The sequence below is a fragment of the Thunnus thynnus genome, chromosome 19 (assembly GCF_963924715.1).
Source record: "Thunnus thynnus chromosome 19, fThuThy2.1, whole genome shotgun sequence".
Lineage (NCBI taxonomy): Eukaryota > Metazoa > Chordata > Actinopteri > Scombriformes > Scombridae > Thunnus > Thunnus thynnus.
Window position 1 is genome coordinate 24,797,444 of NC_089535.1, and position 19,399 is coordinate 24,816,842.

The window sequence follows — 19,399 nt, forward strand, 5'->3', positions numbered from 1 at the left end:
CAGAAGTTTCATTTTTGTACTTTAGGTTTTACTTGATCGTTGTTACTATTTGCAGTTTTGAATTCTGAAAAGCATCTTGTGACTTTTAAAAATGAATAACCTACAAGTGAAAAGGTGTGAGCAGGTCTTCCTCAGCTTGACGGACTGCTCGTACAGTTTGCGTGTGCTGCGGGTGGATCCAGGCATGAGGCGGTTCCTCATGGTCTTGACACCTTGCTTGTTGTCTGGGTTCAGGAAGATGACAATAGGGTACCACTGGGTGTAGTTCAGGGTGTCCACAGCTTTGGGAGTCACGTCCAATAAAGCATGACGGTCCTGAGGAAACAGGAAGATGTGGTCAACTGTTAGATGGTGTAACAGCATTTTCATCCTGTTAAGATGCTTTTTTTCCACCAAGAGAATACAAACCTGTTCAATGATTTGTCGAATGGTGTTTAGCCTCACCACTCCGGAGGATTTCTCACTTCCTGCATCCTTAGGCTCCGTTTCTGAAAGAGGAAATAAATTATTCACAAAGCAGAATGAAGTATATGTGCAACAATCTGTTTTTGTTGGCACTGATTCAGAGTTGGCTCACAACTCCGCCCTGTCATCCTGAAATACTTTCAATATTCAGTAAGTATATGTGTTATACAAAAAACAAATGTGTTACAGCTGTTAAACAAGCTCAACAAAGTAGTAATGATGTAAGCACTTACTGGCGATGACAAACTCGTGTGGCATGTCATTGGCCAGTTTCTCATTCACTATGTCAGAAATGGGCCCGAAAATCACCACAGGTCTCTTGAAACCAGCTGAACAAAACAATAGACAGAATACAAGTTCAGCCACAGACATCCTGGAAAAACACAGGACAGCAATGATACACCTCTTGTGAAACTGCACAGTCTGGTGGATAACTTTTTAGAGTACCTTCACGTAAGACCACTCTCTCATAGGCTGGGAATCGTGTGGTGACTGGAGCAGCAGTCAGGTCCTCTCGGCTCTTGCGGAGATCTTTCTTCTTTGCTGCCCTTTGACCTCTCAGCCTCCAGAAGTCTCCTCTGTCGTTGCCTGATGCGGCCCGAGCAGCATTCTGGACATTGGACATTTGCTCGGCTCTGTGATATAAAACAAAAATGAGCTTTAGTCAGCATCATGTCTAATAACCAATTCTGTTTAGTTCTAAAAGTTTCAAATTTCCACATGGTTCTTAATGATTTTTGACTTTATTTGTTGGCAGCTGCTCCATAGCCAGGGAATTTATGTCAGCATGGCCAACACTAACATTACAGATGCACATGTACCAAACCCCACAACCATCACCTGCTCTTGTTAGGGATGATTCCTTTCTCCAGCATTTGGTTGTCTTTGTCAGTACGAATTGCCAGCCAGTTGCCCAGCTTTCCATCATAAAGAGTGTCTGTCACTTTGAAGATCTCTCCTCTGATGAAAGGAAGGCTCTGGGGAGCCTCCTTCTCATACTCAAAGTGGGTCCTGATGAAGAAAGAGTCGCCTCTGCCAGATGCTAAAATGTCTTTGTACACTGAAACAGAAAGGAAAACGCAAAAAACATTATGTCATTCTGAGCCATAGGACCACAAAACATAACTAAAAATTAAACATGACCTCTACGTACTGCAGTGGATTTGGTGTACCACAGGGTTTGATTCTGGGCCCACTGCTTTTCTCTATCCACAAGCTGTATCCATGTGAAATTATTCATAAATCTAGAATACATTTCTATTGATGTGCACATCAATTATGTGAAACCATGAAGTGAATCAGCAGTATACTGGTTAGACATTAATTTGGACAATAGTCCACAGGCATTGTGGTTATGTGGGACGCGTCTGAACCAGTAGGCTACCAGGGCGCACTTTATCTTTTTGTTTTTAACAATTTTATTATTCATAGCAAACAAAGTCTGTATTTGTTTTATTAGCAGCCATTTATTCAACCTTGTTAAATTTTAATCTGTGGTATTCATATACATTTTTTTACTTAATTGGTATCATGTTTAATGTTTTAATGTATTGTCATTAAACTTTTTACTTATTGTTTATTTTCATTTTAGTTTCTGGCCTAACTTTGTTTTTGATCTTGTATTATAAGGCACTTTGGGCTACATCTTTACATGAAAGGTGCTCTACAGAAGAATTTTTTATAATTATTCATGCTGCACATAGTACCTTCAGGTTTGCTCTGAGCAAGAATGGTTACATCTTCTCCTTTGGGAATCTCCAGGAGGTAGAGGACCGCATCCTCACGCACCATACCTCTGAAGTCCATGTTGTTCACCTGAGACGGACAAAACAGACAAGAATAAGAAATGCCATTAGAAACAGTGAAATGGTATAGAATAGATGTCAATACAACCTGAGACACAACATACAGTTATCAGTTAAAGGTCCAATGTTTAAATCATTAATAACTTACATTACTATTAATACATTTGGAGTGATAGCAACTTCTAATCTTGCCTCTGGAATATATTTACAACATGAATTATGCCTTTAATGATTTTGTTTTTCATAATTTTAATTTTGCCTTTACATTTCATGCTTTTTGTTATCATGATATGTTTATAGTACTTTTTAATTAGTACCTACAGCCTAGTCAGAGCCTAATAGAGAGCCTAATTAACACATTTAGTGTCTTGTGCTATTGATTCATCTGAATGTTTTTTGCAGATTTTGAATGTTGGGACAAAAGACGCCTCACCTTCATGATCTGATCTCCTGTGCGGAGACCCTCCTGCTCAGCTGCGCTGTCCTCCTGAACACCAGCGATGAAGATACCAACATCATTTCCTCCTGCCAGCCTCAGACCCACACTATCACCTTTCCGGAAACGGACCATCACTGTGTTCGGCCTGGATGATGTGAGCAAGATTTCATCATGCAGTCGCAAATGAAAGGGAATGAAAGAGGAAAGAAAGTCAAAGTCAATTCTCCAAACTATGGGTCTTTGGACAGGGAGAGATGAACAAACAGATGTGTGCTCAAATATGAATTATTATTTGTGATAAACTGACCCATATACTTCCTGGTCGTCCATGCTTGGCTTTAGAGGCACCTTAGGAGGAGCGTGAAACTTTGGGGCCACAGTGACTGCTGGTACTGCACAAACGGAAAAAAAAAACACATGAAAATGTTTCACATTAACAGGTGTATTATTTAAGTTTAGGACATTCAGAAGGAGAAACCAGTTTACCTGGTGGTGTTTCTGCTCTTGGCTCCTCCCTCTCCGACTGCAATGGGGGCATGTCTTCTACGGTTCTGTCAGGACCTTTGAATGGTGTTGGCATGGCGCCCATTTTTGCCAACCTGTTAGGTGGATCCTCTCTAGAATGATCAGAAATTCAATTATTATATTATGTCTCATCTTTAATAGAGCTTCAAGAAACATTTAGTTTATAAATTGTTACTGTGGCAATTCTGATATTGGATGTGATGGATTGGCTAAGCTTCATGAAGCATGAATCGACATAATCCTGCATTATCCTGATTTTTTCTGCTGTATTTAACAACACTCGGATGATAAAATCTCTGAAGATATCTCAGTGAATATGGACTCATATTTAGATGATGAAGCCACAAAATAAATTATGTCAAAAGTTAAGAAAAACACAATCAATACATGCCTTTATTGATGAGCTTTCTAAGAAAAAATGTCTTAAAAATCTAATTCACCAAAGACTACTCAGGAGTGGTTTGGCCTTGTGTACATGTCTGTATCTCCTGAGCACAATTAAGTTCAAGCAGTTAAATCTTTTAGGTGTGACTGAAGGTTTGACAACAGCTTACCTGGGCTTCTCTCTGAGTCTCTCATTGGAGGAGTGGGAGGAGAGGTCAGAGTGGTGGCCCCGCCTGTCATCCTGCGGAGAGTAGGAGCGGTAAGACTCGATCTCGGAGATATCTGGGGGGAAAAAAAAACAAAAACAATGCAAACAAACAAAAAAAACAGATTGAAAAAAATATCATAACATTCCGAACAACGACCAAAACCAAATTTTGACTTAATTGTCTCTGATTCCGTATCGTCTTCATGTTCAGATGATTAAAACAAGTCTAGAAAAGTAAAAAAATAATCATTCATTTCTCCTTGATGCTCCAGTAATTTTTAAATTACATAATGTGGCTTTTACACAATTCAAATGGCCCACAGGTCATGAAGTAGAAAAATACACCAGTGCCAGACGAATGAAGGTCAGATCACTACACTAAATGGAGAACACCCACTAATATATGCATTAGCAAGGATCTTGATCATGACAAAGAACACTGAAATGCAACAGAGAAAAATGTTTGATTATATTTCCATGAATTTTAACATGACAGCAGTAATAAAGTGCGGCACTAGCGTTACAGAGAGCAAATTTAAGTAAATGTACTTCAGGTGATTTGAACCATGCAGAGCTGAAAATCCTCTCACTCACACACACACATACACACACACAGTCAGTCCCTACTGTTGTCAGAGATCTTCACAGAGAGGGATCCTGGATGGCAGAAACCAGACAGCTGCTGTGGTGCGAACCTTAACATAATGAAATTCTGTCATATCCAATAGCAGGATTATGGTGGTGGATTAGATCACCCTGCCAAAGGCGGGTGAGCACTTTCACACACACATACACACACACACACACACACATACTCACAGTCCCAAAATCGGACAAAGTGGGTCACAAGTCTTCCGGCTATTCCCCCCTCCCTGCAGATGTTTGGTGAGCGAACAATCCACTCATACCACTTATCTAGATTGGTCCCAACCAATCACAGCACTCCAGTTGGTCATGTGACATTAAAAATAGGTATAAAAGAGTGAGTTATCATGAAGGTGGAGGATTAATCATGATTGTTTGGTGGATGTCTGGTTAGCTCACAGTGCTACTTGCCTGCTTTGTGAAATATTTGCACAAACTATGTAATATTTAAATAATAACTAAAAACTGACGTGTGAGTAAAACCTTTATTTTATGAAGGGAAAACAGGTTTGATGGGTAAATACAAAACATCAACAACAACAACAGCAACAACATTTCCACATTTGAGTCATATGAAGTTCATATGTAGTGGGTTAATACATGATGATGATGGCCACACGCCACGTTTGCGTTTACACTGGATAGGACCTGCTGCTTTTCAGTTTCGATTGTCTCTCACCATCGAGCTCAGAGTCGCTGTCAACCATCGGGGGGACTCGGATCAACACCTGCTGTTTGTCTCTCTGCACCACCAGCTGCAGCTTCCCGCGAGACTTCTCGATCAGTTTCCCCGCGTCGGTGAGAGACAGGTTTTCTGTCACCGTACCGTTAATCTGACAGAGAGGAGGAGATTAGGAGACGTTCAGATGCTTATCACTGCATAAAGTATCCGAGACACAATACTGCAGTGTAGGAGCCTGTGAAATTATACATCCAAATAGTTGTTATGGAAAGAGACCGATCATGATAAAGATAATAAAGATAAGATAAATAAAGATTTGTTGCAATCCTATTCTGTCATGAAGCTCGTCCATGATTAGTACTTTGAGGAAACACGTTGACATTACCTTCAGTATTATGTCCCCTTCCTGCAGGTTTCCATCTCTGCTGGCAAGTCCTGTGCTGGTCATCTCTTTGATGAAGAGCTGACTGCCCAGACGAAGGCCATACTCTGGAAAACAAGAAAAAATATGATATAATGATGATATAATCTCTGTGCAGTATATTACGGTCTGATTAGACTGTGTGTGGACTTACTCGCACAGATTCTGTGATCTGAAAATGAATTATTTTAGCGTTGACAAGATGTGTTGTGTCAAAGTCCGCTTTCCCTTGGGGTTAGGGATAAGTCTGGGTTTAGGTTAAGTAAAGGGGAAACAGCATAAACATACTTTGACACAAACTGAAAATCTTATGGTCACAGAATTCAGTGAACAACACTTTCCTCTATCGGTGGTTTTCAACAATATATCCTTGTATTTTGGAGAAAAACATCAATCACCATCACTTCATAACTATCATTACTTGTTATGTGCTCTTGATTCTCTTGATAAGAGATATTGTTGCAAAGTGTTAAACATGGAAACAGTTTCCAGGTGTAGAGGAAAGAAAATTTGGGCTGGACTGTCTTGGAGGTTTTGAGAAGTACCAACTACATTTTGTCACCGAGAATGTACAATAACTCAAAACAAGGTTTGTTCTCACCTTCGTTGGGCCGGTTCTTGAGCAGCAGCACATTCAGTGGTTTCTCCAGTGCGTCCAGGTCCCGGATGGGGCGTGGCATAGGGATGGGCATGGCAGCGGGTGATGGCGAGCGTTCCAGGCGGTCCCTGCTTCCACTCCGCTTCAGTGGCTCATCATACTTCCTCGGGTCACTAGGGACGCGTTCGCGTCCCCGTTCGAAGCTGTGGTCGCGCCCGTGGCCGCGTCCCGGGCTGTTGTGGCGGTCCAGCGTACGCTCGCTGCGGTAGCGTCGGTCAGGGCTGTACTCACGGTCGAGGGCTCGCTCGCTGCGGTAGCGCCGGTCGGGACTGTGGTCTCGGTCTAATGCTCGCTCGCTGCGGTACCTTCTGTCCGGGCTGTAGTCGCGGTCGAGCATGTGGTCGCTCCTGTAGCGGCGATCTGGGCTGCGCTCTTTGTCCAACATGCGACCTCTGCTGCCGTCCCTCCTGTACTGCCGGTCCGGGCTGAGGTCTCTCTCCATGCTCCTGCCCCGCTCCCGCCGGTCATAGTCTCTGTCGTAGTCACGCTCACGTGTTTGATAGCCGGAATCCATGTAGCCTCCACCACCTCGCTCCCTCTCTGGGCTATGGTCCCGCCCGCCGCCACTCCGGCCGCTGTACACACTGCGGCGGTCCTGATCGTAGTTGTAGTCGTCAGTGTAGTCGTTGTTGAAGACTCTGTCATCGGGTGACGGGGGGCAGTTCATGAGATTTACCGGAACCTTCCTGGGCCTCTTCACTGTCTGTTAATAGAGACAAAGAATGTTTCAATAAAAACAAAAGATTTAGGTTATAAAGATTATAAATTATGTCACTTAAATAAACACTTCTTTATTATTTACTAAATAACAAAACAACAACATGGTTCAAACAACAAACCAAATGCTTAACTTACTATTTTTGCTACTTTGCCGCACTTCCTGAGGGTCTGGACAGCGAAGGCGTGAAGGGCTCCGTCCATGGGGATGGCGTTCACCTGCACAACTCGGTCATTCTCGCTAAACACAGAGACATGGATATGAGCTAAACATGCTAAACTCAGTTAGTTATTTTAGATGTGATCAGTGTAGCAGATGTGAATGTTCAATCCATTTACATTTGAATATAAACCTTCAGTAACAGGTGGAACATTAATGGCTTTGTGTCAGTTTAAAAAACTGCTTGGAGCCTTTCTGATGAGGTCCATAAAGTGGAGAAATAAATCCTTTGATACAGTATTCTTAGAGATTGTTTTGGTGTTTTGAACGTTAGACTCTTGTAACAGGTCAGTATCAAATGTTTCAAAACAGAAAGGAAGATGAAATCCTAAATATATTCTGGCTAGCTTTTTGTTTTTTGGACTATTAAAATAATAAAACAGATTTTCAAATATACTGAGAATTATTTTGTCATTTTAAGGACTTTACTGATCCAAATGTCTACGAGGGATCGTTTAAGTAATATCGCTACTGAATGGGACATGAATTGTTGTCTTAACTGAATAAGAATGAATTCCACCACTTGATACAAAGCTATTTTGTTTGTCAGTAATGTAGCTTTTAAATAATTCAACTAAACTGCATGAAAGTTTAGAAATGTTTTGTGAGCGTGCTGAGTTTAGGCATTTATAGTAAATGAAGACCAAAACAAACAAAAAGCAAAAAAAAAGTACGCACAACAACAAGCCATCAGCGGGTCCTCCCTGCAGGACATCGGACACCACAATGGACGTCTCGCCACTTTCCTCATTTGGGTTGTCCCGCCCGCCTGACACCGCGATGCCAAAGCCCATCTTTGAATCCTGAGAACAAAAAAAAAAACATGTAAATCACGTGGAGTCTCCATCTATTCTATGTCACTGTGTGTCTCTGTGTGTGTGTGTGTGTGTGTGTGTGTGTGTGTGTGTGTGGGCCTGTAATCCCCGTGGTGTGTATCAGCTCACACTGTATTATCATGGCTGAACAGTATGTGCATTGTACATGGTGATTAAAAGGGTTTTGACTCTAATTGTGATTACATGTCATGTATGACTGTGCAGCAGCTCAGTGTCTCTGAGTTCATCGTCTGTAGCTCTGTGTATCGTGTGTGTGTGTGTGTGTGTGTGTGATTAACATCCATGCTAATCCTTGGCTTCGTAATGTTCTAAAGTGTCAAGTGTGTACGAGTGTGTGTGCGTGTTAGTGTACACTGCACACACTAAAGATGTGCTCTTAATTTACAGACACAAGTTGCAGAGGCTTCTTGCTTCTTTGGAAATGTGTTTTGGCTCTGAGTGGTTCTACATGTACCTGCCACTGCTCCAGTTTGCCCAGATGAGATTAGGTCAGAGATTTGATGACCCTCTCTCTTTATCCCCGCCCTTCCATCTGTACTTAAAAAAACACACAATTCACCACTTCCTTCTGTCAGCAGCAGATGGCCGTTGGAGGCAGAGGGAGAGTGAAAGTGCGAGCACAGAAAGGAATGGAGGCAAAAATCAAGGAACATGGAGGAAGACATGAACAGTCTTAAATATTAAAAAGATGTTTGAAAGATCCTACTTCCTGTTATAAAAATCTTAGGCGTAGAATCAAATAATGTAAGGAGAAACAGACTGCTGCAGTAAGATGTCTCCAAAATGTCATGTCAGGTTGTGGGCTTTTCTTTTTTAAAGCTCGACAACAAAGTATGTTTGACGTTATCTGATTTTTGAAAAGGTTTCATGAGCCCGACAGGCTGGAGAATTTCCTCTAACCAAGAAAAAGCAGACATGTCACACTGGTATAAAGGGGTTTAAAAATGACAGAAGAGACCGTCAAGCCAAGGAAGCCTGCCAGTGTGCAGTCAAGGCATTGCTGATGGGATTAATGGTGTGAAACAGGTTGTAAATGTGTGTGTGTCTGTGTGTGTGTTGCTGGGATATCTGTGGTGCCCACTTCATAAAAGCACTTTATTACAAAATACCTACTTGACTTTGCCAAAGTCAGAGTTAATAAACATTTTTATCATATCAAGCTTTGCTTTGCCATTTAAACTGTAAAATCCAGAACAGTGCCACTTCTTAAATCTCTGCCTCTGTCTTGATATCCTCCATGTTTGTTTTAGCTTTGATTCCAGTAATCTGAACAATTTAAGGTACACATAACACAAAGGAAGTTTATCTGTTGATTTAACCAAACATTTTGAGTTTGTTGCCTATTTGTACAGAGTTAAAATTGATTTTAATTTAAAGAGAAAATGCATTAAAATCCCTGTTCACCTTCTGTCCATCGTCTGTTTTCAACATGCATGCTGTATGTGCTGTTTAACATTGTTTGCTTTACATGTTTTGTGTGTGTTATGTGCCTGTGTATTTGCTTACAACACTATATTCTGTAATATAACACTATATTTTGTAACGTTAAGTCTTGTCTGTATAAGTTATTAATAAATCAGTCTCATTTATTGATTAGTTGTTCGGTCTACAAAATGTCAAAGCCCAAGATGCAACCCACAGATGTTCAGTTTACAATCACACAGGCCTGAAGGAACCAGAAAATATTCACATATAAGAGGCTGGAACCAGGCAATTAAAAGAAAGACTGATCGACACAAAAAAAACAATTAATCGATTATCAAAATCGTTGCCAATAAATTTTCTGTCAGTTGACTAATTGATTAATCAACTGATTGTTGCAGGTCTATTTTTATGTTTGCTCCAAAAAATGATAAAAGATGAATTTTTGTTTTTAATGCTCCTGTTCTATGTGCTTCAGTGTTTGTCTGCCCTTTGTCTTTTTCAATTTTGTTTTGTATCAACATGCAGATGAAAATGAGCCATCTGGCTAAATGTGGTACATTTACATGATAATGAAGTCAATTAATGTGAATTGTCCCTGATAAATAAAGCATTTCTAACTAAAAACCAGAGGACTATTATATTATGTAATGAATATTTTTATAAATCGTGTGTTTCAAGTTCAGAGAAGCCTCACAGACTCTTGCAGACTGTGTTTTTCTTAAACAAGGTGAGAGGTGTTCTGGAGGACACAACAAGGGAAAGGGGCAGCAGCAGTAGCGTCTCCTTTAAAGAGACTCTGAACAAATAAGAGAACAAAAAGTAGATGTAAAAAGCGAGTGACAGCTGTGGTGGGGTTGGGAGTCAGGGGTCACATGCCTGAAGCAGAGGACCTTTTTGCACTAAATCTGCTTTTCTGGCTTCAGAGAAGTGCAGCACGAGACAATGAGCTCATCATGGTGATTAACTAAGCTCAACTGGTTTGCTCTGCTCACACAGTCGTACACGTGTTTAATATTAACAACAATGTGGGACCTGATTCACTTGGCTGCTGGCAAAATGTGGAACAAATGTGACAAATCCAAATGTAACAAAGTATTATTACTTGTAGTATCAGTGGCTCAGAGTGTTGAAAACATGTACGTACCTACAGCTGGCATTGAATGTCTGGTCAGATCTAATCCTGTTTACTAATTCAATCAAACAGTTCATGATTTAAATCAGAACTTTGCCAATGTTTATTTAGGCAAAGTTCTTGACACTTGAGAAGTTTGTCTTTTTTAATTAAATAGAATAACATGAAACATCTCCCAAGGTAAGATATAGAAAAATATTGGTTAATGACAAAATCCTTTTTCTTTTCCTTTCTCTCTTAGTATATTCATTTTGTAACAACATTAAATTTAATAGCACCAGAAATCATAATATTTTGAGAGATTTGGTGTTTTTGCTTGATAACTGACAATCAACTGCCACTAATTGTATAAAAGTTTCTGTCAACTGATTGATTGATTAATCATTTCAAGCCATCTCAACCACAGGAAATGCAGGGCTGTAGTCAGTATTTCAGATATACAGCACAACCTCACTCAACACATTTTTTTAAATTGAACCAATCAATCTCATATATATTTTCTTTACTCTATGAATGTAAACCTGCATTAATTGATCGTTTTTGGCCAATTGGGAGCATTGCAACAAGTTGTGAACACAACACTGACCCCACACTGAGCAAACCCGGAGCAACACTAGCCTTCATTTGGTGTCATGTTTGTGTCCACCTGAGGAATCTAAGTCTCACATTCACTGTCCCTCACTTCTTTTTTGGTCTGCACCAACTCTTGAGGGAAATACTTTTCTCTTTAGCTGTTAAATGCTCAACTGTCTTCACTGTCTAGTTGCTAACTTTGTGTTTAGTGCTGGGTAAATAGCTTACAGTGGGTTTTAAGAGCTTTATCAAATATTCATTCCCCTTTATTTCAATTAATTCAGATTTGGACATAAAAAACTTGATGTAGGTGAACTTTCTGTGTTAGTTTTTCATTATTGGGAGATCATCTGACAAAACTAATTCATCATAATTCTGAAAACGAAAATTAAGAATTGTTTCATGATTGCATAAGTTTACTCTGGCTGTCATTAAGCGGACAGGGGAATGTCTGTATCATCTGTATTCTGGGCGTTCTTTGCTCTTTTAACTGTTGGCTGACTGAAATGTGTCAAACTAATAATTTAAAAGCAGTGTGTGTGAACCACTGGGGTTAAGAGCCCGGCTTTATGCCTATAATGTAAATAATATAGATGAGATGTGGTGCAGATGGACTCACCCTCTGCAGGGTCACGGTGTACTGCTCCCACACTGTCTCCTCCATGACCGGGTTCTGTGAAGAGAAAGGAAAGATTACCATGGGTGGTTTCATTCCACTGAACAGATTAATAATGTATTACGTGATGTAACAACAAAGGCAGTTCATTAGCCTGTGCTTTTGTTACACAACCAGGAGCTCCCAAAAGAACAATGACATTCCTCTGCTGGGCTGTTTACAGGTTTGACTTAGAAACTCGTGTTGATTAAAAATTAAATAAACATCCATTAACTTTCTTTAAAATGCACTTCAAAATAATTAAGGATGAAAGCGCCTGCCAACAGGTTACATAAATCAACATTCAACTGTAATACCTGCTTCACTTCAGTTAACAACCAACACAGTGACAACACAGAACAATCTCTAGCAGCAACTAACAGTTTTATTATCATTTCATCTTTGATAAAAAATAATCAATTTTGCTATTGTCAAGACTAATGAGAAATGCCAGAGCTCAAACTGATGTCTTTAAATCAGTTAATCTGACTGTCAAAACCCCCATAAAGTATTTACAATTGCATGAAACACACAGAAACAACCAAATCTTTGCAAATGAGAAGCTGAAACCAGTAAAATTTTATTTTTAAATTAGTTTCCTGTTAAGCAACTAACAAATGACTCAAATCTGTGTATCAGTCCTATTGAAGTACAAAGTTACCTTTGTCAAAAATATTCCATCATGCAAGACAAAGTGAAAACACACAGATCATACCTCATTTTCTGTATAAACATCTACCACTGAGTCCATGAAAAGGTGTGGATTTGACAAACTATTTACAACACCCTTTACCTTTACCAAACACCAAAATCAATTTTGACCCCAAGTGATCATTTTTGTAACAACTAGTTACTTTTCTGTAAGTTTGGATCAACTCAACTCAAACCATTACACAAACACAACAACACTGACAAAAAGACACTCGTGTCCATAACAGAACCAGTCAGGTGCAGCTGCCTGGCCGAGCCACTTGCCCGTCCACTGATCTGATCAAATCTGAGCCATCATAGCAGAGTCGCACTCACGAGTCCCTGCAGGATGCGTATGGTCTTGACCGCGTGGGCCCATTTCCTGTGCAGGCTGAGGATGGTCTTCATCGTTGGCTCTCCCCGTCTCTTCCTATCCGCGTCTCTCCCTGTTCACCGCCAACGGTGGTCTGGCAGACTGATGTGCACTACTGCCTCTTCCATGGCCACAGCTGCACAACCACCAGCAGCTCTCTCCCTGCATCTGCCCGCCTGCCTGCCTTTGACGTAAGAGGGATTCTGCTGGCCTACATTCAGCACAAATCCCACCGTCTGCACACAGTGTAAACATACAAACACACCAACTCCTGCACAGGCACGCGGTGATTAAACTCCTGAGTGTTCATCCACAAACAAAACAAATAACACAACACATTTTGGGCTTGATGCCCGCTCAGACCAGAACGTATATCAGACACTCCTCAAAGTTTTACAGATGTTTCACACATCTGCAAAGACAAACCGACACCAAACATGCCCAGAGTGCAAATCTGAGTTGTGTTTGGGATTTTAAATTGTTGGGGGGGTTTTTTGGTAACTAAAGTACACAGTGAAATCTATGTGCCTCTGACATCTCAGGCTCAGGCTTAGTGAAATGCCGGCACAACTTGGGTTGGCAGCACACCTAGCATAACCCACTTTTAAGATCTTCTGGCAGAAAGCAGATGACCAGCAGCAGCAGCAGGGAAACAGCAGAGAGCTGACACGACTGTGTGAATGAACATCATAGAGAAAAGAATAGAAACGTTTTGTTTTGGCACTGCCATTAAACTATTATTCTCAGATCAAGTGCGACAAAAAGCTGAAGAATTTTCTTGAAATCTCCAAACAATCAACAAAACACACGACTGCTCACCAGCTTGACAGGGTCGTGTCTGAGGATTGCAACAGAATTAGTATATTTTGTTTGTATGCATATTTAGTATTTTTGTATATTTAGTTGTTATGCTCAACTGAGGTGGAGAGTTTGTTGTATCAATAAAGATAAGAAGCATAAAGACACTGCTGCTTCCCTTCTTATTCATTTGTCTTTACACCTGAAAGGCAAAAACAAACTGTAACAGAAGAGAACACTGTGTGAGTAGAGGAGACACATTATCCAGTGAAACTAAGATAATTACTTAGCCGGTGGGAAGCAGCAACAAGAGACTTTGATGCACTAAGAGTTACAGTTGCAGGAAGAAGAAGAAGCAGCTAATGAAAAAGTGCTTTGGGTAGACCAGACCGGTTTAATCAGACTGTCTTCTTGTACAATGTGATATGATTGTGATGGTTGTTTGCAGGCAGGCCTGCTGGATAAGTCGTAGTCTCCTGAGTGTGGGCCATTACATAACAAAACACAAACACATTTCCACTAATGAGGAGAGAAGTTGAAATACTGGGTCATCCTCGCAGGACGTGACTTAGAAAACAAATTATTTAGAGAAGGAGTCGAGTCTTTTTAAAAACAGAAACACGGAATGCGTCTGGAGATCTTAGTCCGACTCAGAACACTGCATTCAAATCAAACATTATATAAAATCTCTGTTGTTTTCTTATTCTCTGATTGTGTAATAGGATTCAAATTAATTACTGAATAGGAAAAAATGTTTCCACTATACAAATTAATTTCATGTCCATTTCATCTATTGCTTTTCTTTCCTACCCATTGTTAGGTTTTTCTTTGATGACAAAAAATCAAATAATAATAATTATAGTCATGTCATTTGATGGTGAAATATCTATTACAAGCCAAAACAGAATTTATACCATATAGGATGTTAGAGTCTTGGTAATATAATAAAATATTTTCACTATGTTTTAAAGCCAATCAGAGCTCCTCAGAGCCTTAAGGTGATGTTGAATATCTTGTTTTGTCCAACCAACAAAACAGTTTATAATAATACAAATGCAGCATATCCTCACACTGAAGAAGCTGCAACCAGAAAATGTTTGACATTTTTCCTTGAAAAAGGAATATTATTGTTTATTAATTTTCTGTTAACCAAAAATTAAAATTAAAATTTCAGCTGTAGTTCTCAGTTTCTTTCTTTTGCAAGTATGACTGAGTATTGGTTGAAATGTTTTGATACTGGTTTCAGTGCTGATACTCAGGCAGAAAAACTGCTATGTTTTATGAAACTGTAGACAAAATGTGTCAGGATGCCATCATTAACATAAGTCCCAAATAAAAAAATGCCATTTAATTTATATACAGTAAATCAGAAGATATGACTGACTAACTGTTATATTTTTCCCTACTTCAACACGCAGAAGAAGAATGCTGGTTCTTAACTGTGCAGCTACAGATCTTTGGCTTCTAGATAAGACAGACGTAACATAGAGTCAAAGCCATACTTTTGTTTAATATGTGTTTGCCTGAGAGCAGTTTGTGAATGTCTTGGAGGGAAAAGTGTGTGTGTCACAGCCAGTGTTTACACATGAGGATCCCTGTCTGCCCTCCTGCTGGAATTCAAATGTCTTTTAACCCTCATCTCAATATATTTAACATATAAAGGACAACACACTGGGGTTCCTGGGGACCCCACGAATAAACTACAGTAAGAAACAACCATCATAGCAAAATGTTTGTTTGTTAGCTTATTTCCTCTCAAAACATTATTAGTTATGTAATTAATGGCATCTGAAAAAACAGATTATTAATATTTTAGGAAAGTTAGTTAAATCTGCATATTGTATAACACAAAAACACATACTTTTCTTTAATACAAATTGCAGCTTTTATCCCCGGTACAATCTTTCCACAAAGCCTTCAAATTGTCTGAGTGCACCAACCCCCCTGATAGTGTGTGATACTTTAAATTAGGACCCATGGCGAATATGAACCCAGGACGCCAGTACACTGGTATTTTTAAAAAGCACTAATTAAAACAATGATATGAAGCCATGAAGAACAAACTGATTGACAAAGACATGAAAAATTGGAATGAAAGAATAAATCACCTGTGAGATATGACAAAGAGTAAACCTCTGGGGTCTGCGGGTACCCAGTCGGTAGGATTAAGATTAAACTCATAACTACCCAATAATCCAGCAATAAACAGTCTGAATATACTGCTGGCTGCTGCTGAACACAAAAGTTGTGCTTGTCTGCCGCCTACTGGCGACAGAGCTGCGTTAACTGACACCGTCAGGCACCAGTACAACAACACATCAATACACGTAAAACTAACTGAAAAAGTTACGTCGTTTTAATAAATTTGGATATTTGTTGCTGTGAGTTTATAATCTACTACGGACCCCATCACGATAAACTGTTGCTGGTTGAGAAATTCAGAGGATAACATTTAAAAAAGGAAACAACAATGTTGTTTTGACCACCAAAGAACAACAGCGCGCACTACAAATAAGCCCATTTGACCAAATAAACAAAAAAACCCGATAAATTTAAAGGACTTATCGGGTCAAAACAGCCTTTAAATCTGGATAAATTAACTTTTACCGTGTTTCTACTTAGTAAACTATCCGTTAACGTTGATGTAGCTTTCACAGCAGGTGCAGCAGGAGGCAACAGGCTTCAACCTACTTTTAGTCCAAAGCATAAACACAAAATCACTGTAACACGAGAATACCAATGCTATTATCTGTCGACTTTTTTTATTTATCAAAACTTTGAATTTAGCTGTGTAAGTAACGTTACTTACGGTGAAATACTGAGTTGCATATCTGCTCAGGGAGAGCAGCCCCCCTCCGTTCACTGGCATCACGCACTTTGAACTGTCTGCTGTTGAAGATTATAACTAAAATATGTCTAGTTTGATGTTTCCGGTCGCGTATAGGCCAAAATTTAGAAGAAACTGATACTTTCAAAGTGTAAAAAATGTAAAAGTCTCGTGTACTTCACTTTAAATATCGTAGTTTACTAACTAAAAACATTAAGTTTAGACATCCAGGGCAAAAATTAGCGCCGAGTACTCCTGGCTCGGGTCAGATTATACCAACATGGGAGCAGAGGGGGGATTTAAGATGAACATCAACTGTGATAAATGACAGCAAACTAAAACAAGTTTTTACGACATCAACCTCGCTGGCTTCGCAGAACGATTTATTTGTTTATCAGCAAAAACGAAACGTTGATAACATTATAGATACATGTATAGAGATGAATTGAACCTAATACCGCTGAGATGGATCCGTCCAAAATTCGCATTGATTTTTAGGGAGCCTGCTGTGAGGCTCCCAGACACACTGCACAATAACAGATTGTATACAACACACCGGAGAAAATAACAGATATATAAAAAGAATCTGAGTACATAAAAGAAATTCATTTCAAATGCATTTTAGGTTGAATAAAACATATTTGGCCATATTCAGAGAAAAACAAATTTAGTTTAGCGTGTTTAAAATATTGAAAGCACTGACAAACAAAGTCAACAACACAAAACAGATGAAACCGATACACATAATACTCCTAAGCTGTACCACCAGCACTTTTGACAGGACAAAATACAGTTTCTGATTTATCTATCTCTTAATCTCCTGCCTCCTTTTACTCAGACCGTGGCAAATACACAACATGGCTCAAAGTATTTGGACACCCAAATATTACCGCCAGTGTGATTGTTAAACATGTCATGCACATAAATATGCTGCTATAACAGCATCCCCTCTTCTGAGAAGGCTTTCCACAAGATGTTGGGACCTTGCTGCAGGGATTTGCTCCCATTCAGCCACAAGGGCATTAGTGAGGTTGGCCACTGATGTTTTGGCGCTAAGGTCTGGCTCACAGTTGGTGCTCCAGTTCATCCCAAACATGTTGGATGGGGTTGAGGTCAAGGGCTTTGTGCAGGCCAGTCATGGGCCAGTCATGTTATTTCCACACAAAACTGGGAAAACATCTCCTTATGGCCTGTTTTGTTCATGAGGGTATTGTCATGTTGACAGTGGAAAGGGTCCCCAAACTTGCCACAAAGTTGGAAGCACACTATTGTCTAAATTATAATTGTATCCTGTAGCATAAAGATTTCCTTTCATTGCAACTAAGGAGCCCAGACAATGAAAAAGCCCCAGACCAAAAGGACACAAAAGTATGTGGACACGCTATAGAGCTATGTGAAAAATGTAAGGCTCTTATGTATGAGCGGCCGAAGCAAAGGTCTGGAACAACTAGACAACCCTGTGCAGCTGTCCCACAATAACCTATTGTTGTTTTGTTTGTATGTGTGTGTGTGTGTGTGTGTGTGTGTGTGTGTGTGTGTGTGTGTGTGTGTGTGTGTGTGTAATACTATCCATTCAAGCCTGCCTTTATCTGGTATTTTATCAGCACGAGACAAATCACAGATAAGAACACCAGCTGACCCTGAAAATGTCCAAAATCCTTAATACCATGTACCATTGAATTATTTCTTTTCAATATCTACCCTTTAAACAAATGATAGACTCTTTTCTGCTGGTAAAAGGGACAACACTTTATCCACATTTTTTAATACTAGAGCAGCAATGCCATACAAATGAAATAAAGACAATAACGTTTCAGAAGTATTCAATCCCATGAGATCAGCTAAGTAAAATCACAACAGTTCCCATTGACTGAAATAGGCCTTAAAATAGGCCATTCTGATGCAAACAGCCTCACTAGACTGAATAATTTGTGTCATCGTTAAAACAATGAAGCTTCCGGGATGTGACATGTCTCTCTGGTTAATCATCATCCTGGATGCAGGAGGGGTCACTAGAGCGTACTTTTATTCAAATCAGGGAAGAGGACAGAAGTCTGGGAAATAGTGAGTCACTAAACCTCATATCTCCAAATAGTCAACGTGTCAAGAGACAAGCAGAAGATAAAATATCATGAAATTTTCATCAGGAGAGAAAAATACAATATCACCAAAATGAGATGGACTTGTGGGGTCTTCAAATTACATCTGCGACAGATGACACGTTTCCATGTCACTGTATTCAAAATTAAAAAGAATACAGTATAATAAATGCTAATGCTTAAGTTTTAATAGATTAGCATATTTAAAACCAATGAAATACAAGTGCATGTATGTTGGCTCCAAACACTGAAACACCACCACCACACATACAGTGTAGAGAGACACCACATCACCCTGAAAACTCAGCATCAACATTCAGCATCATGAAAACAACGTACCATCATAATAGCCGAGTAGCTGCGTGAAGAGAGGCGGCGCAGATACAGGTACTTGGCTTCTCTTGACCAACACAACTTGCGGTTGGATTTGAGTAGGTCAGTGCTGGTCTGGTCAAAGCCAGGCTGGTCCCTGTGTAGACAGAGAGAAACACAAACTCTTGACTACTAGTGTGTTACACATACTAATAAAAAATAATGCATAAAATAATCCTTTAAATCCTATCACATATACTCTGTAGATCTTTGCTGAGAGAGAGCTGTGTGACATGTAGTGACATGAGTACCGCATTATTACCCATAATATTAGGGTATTTTTACAATGCATGTGTGAGCTTTAAATTTTTAATTTTAAGAGTAGTTCTGAAATGTTAAAGAGGCACCTCATTGCCTTAACACATAAAGGAAGGTTGACATTTAATATTTTGTACTGCTTAGCTAGTGAACACAGTCATATAATGCCTTCCAGAGATGTTTGTCAAGGCT

General features: G+C 39.7%; 1 protein-coding gene across 3 annotated transcripts in view; it reads right to left on the reverse strand.

The window, feature by feature from the left end:
- Positions 1-19,399, reverse strand: part of tjp2a (tight junction protein 2a (zona occludens 2)) — a 36,186-nt gene that overhangs the window by 4,941 nt on the left and 11,846 nt on the right. Inside the window, exons 2-18 of one of the 3 annotated variants that reach the window (XM_067573552.1) lie at positions 18,917-19,046; positions 11,755-11,808; positions 7,848-7,972; positions 7,088-7,190; positions 6,176-6,935; positions 5,539-5,642; positions 5,151-5,304; positions 3,789-3,900; positions 3,196-3,326; positions 3,017-3,101; positions 2,704-2,854; positions 2,172-2,280; positions 1,306-1,525; positions 913-1,100; positions 699-794; positions 409-488; positions 105-315 (exon numbers count right to left, since the gene is read on the reverse strand). In XM_067573552.1, coding sequence (XP_067429653.1) covers positions 105-315; positions 409-488; positions 699-794; positions 913-1,100; positions 1,306-1,525; positions 2,172-2,280; positions 2,704-2,854; positions 3,017-3,101; positions 3,196-3,326; positions 3,789-3,900; positions 5,151-5,304; positions 5,539-5,642; positions 6,176-6,935; positions 7,088-7,190; positions 7,848-7,972; positions 11,755-11,808; positions 18,917-18,922 — 2,689 coding nt within the window. In that variant the 5' untranslated portion in view covers positions 18,923-19,046. Of the gene's footprint in view, positions 1-104; positions 316-408; positions 489-698; positions 795-912; positions 1,101-1,305; positions 1,526-2,171; positions 2,281-2,703; positions 2,855-3,016; positions 3,102-3,195; positions 3,327-3,788; positions 3,901-5,150; positions 5,305-5,538; positions 5,643-6,175; positions 6,936-7,087; positions 7,191-7,847; positions 7,973-11,754; positions 11,809-12,816; positions 13,305-16,460; positions 16,738-18,916; positions 19,047-19,399 lie in introns of those variants that run through there. The other 2 variants (XM_067573551.1, XM_067573550.1) reach the window with 2 other exon arrangements.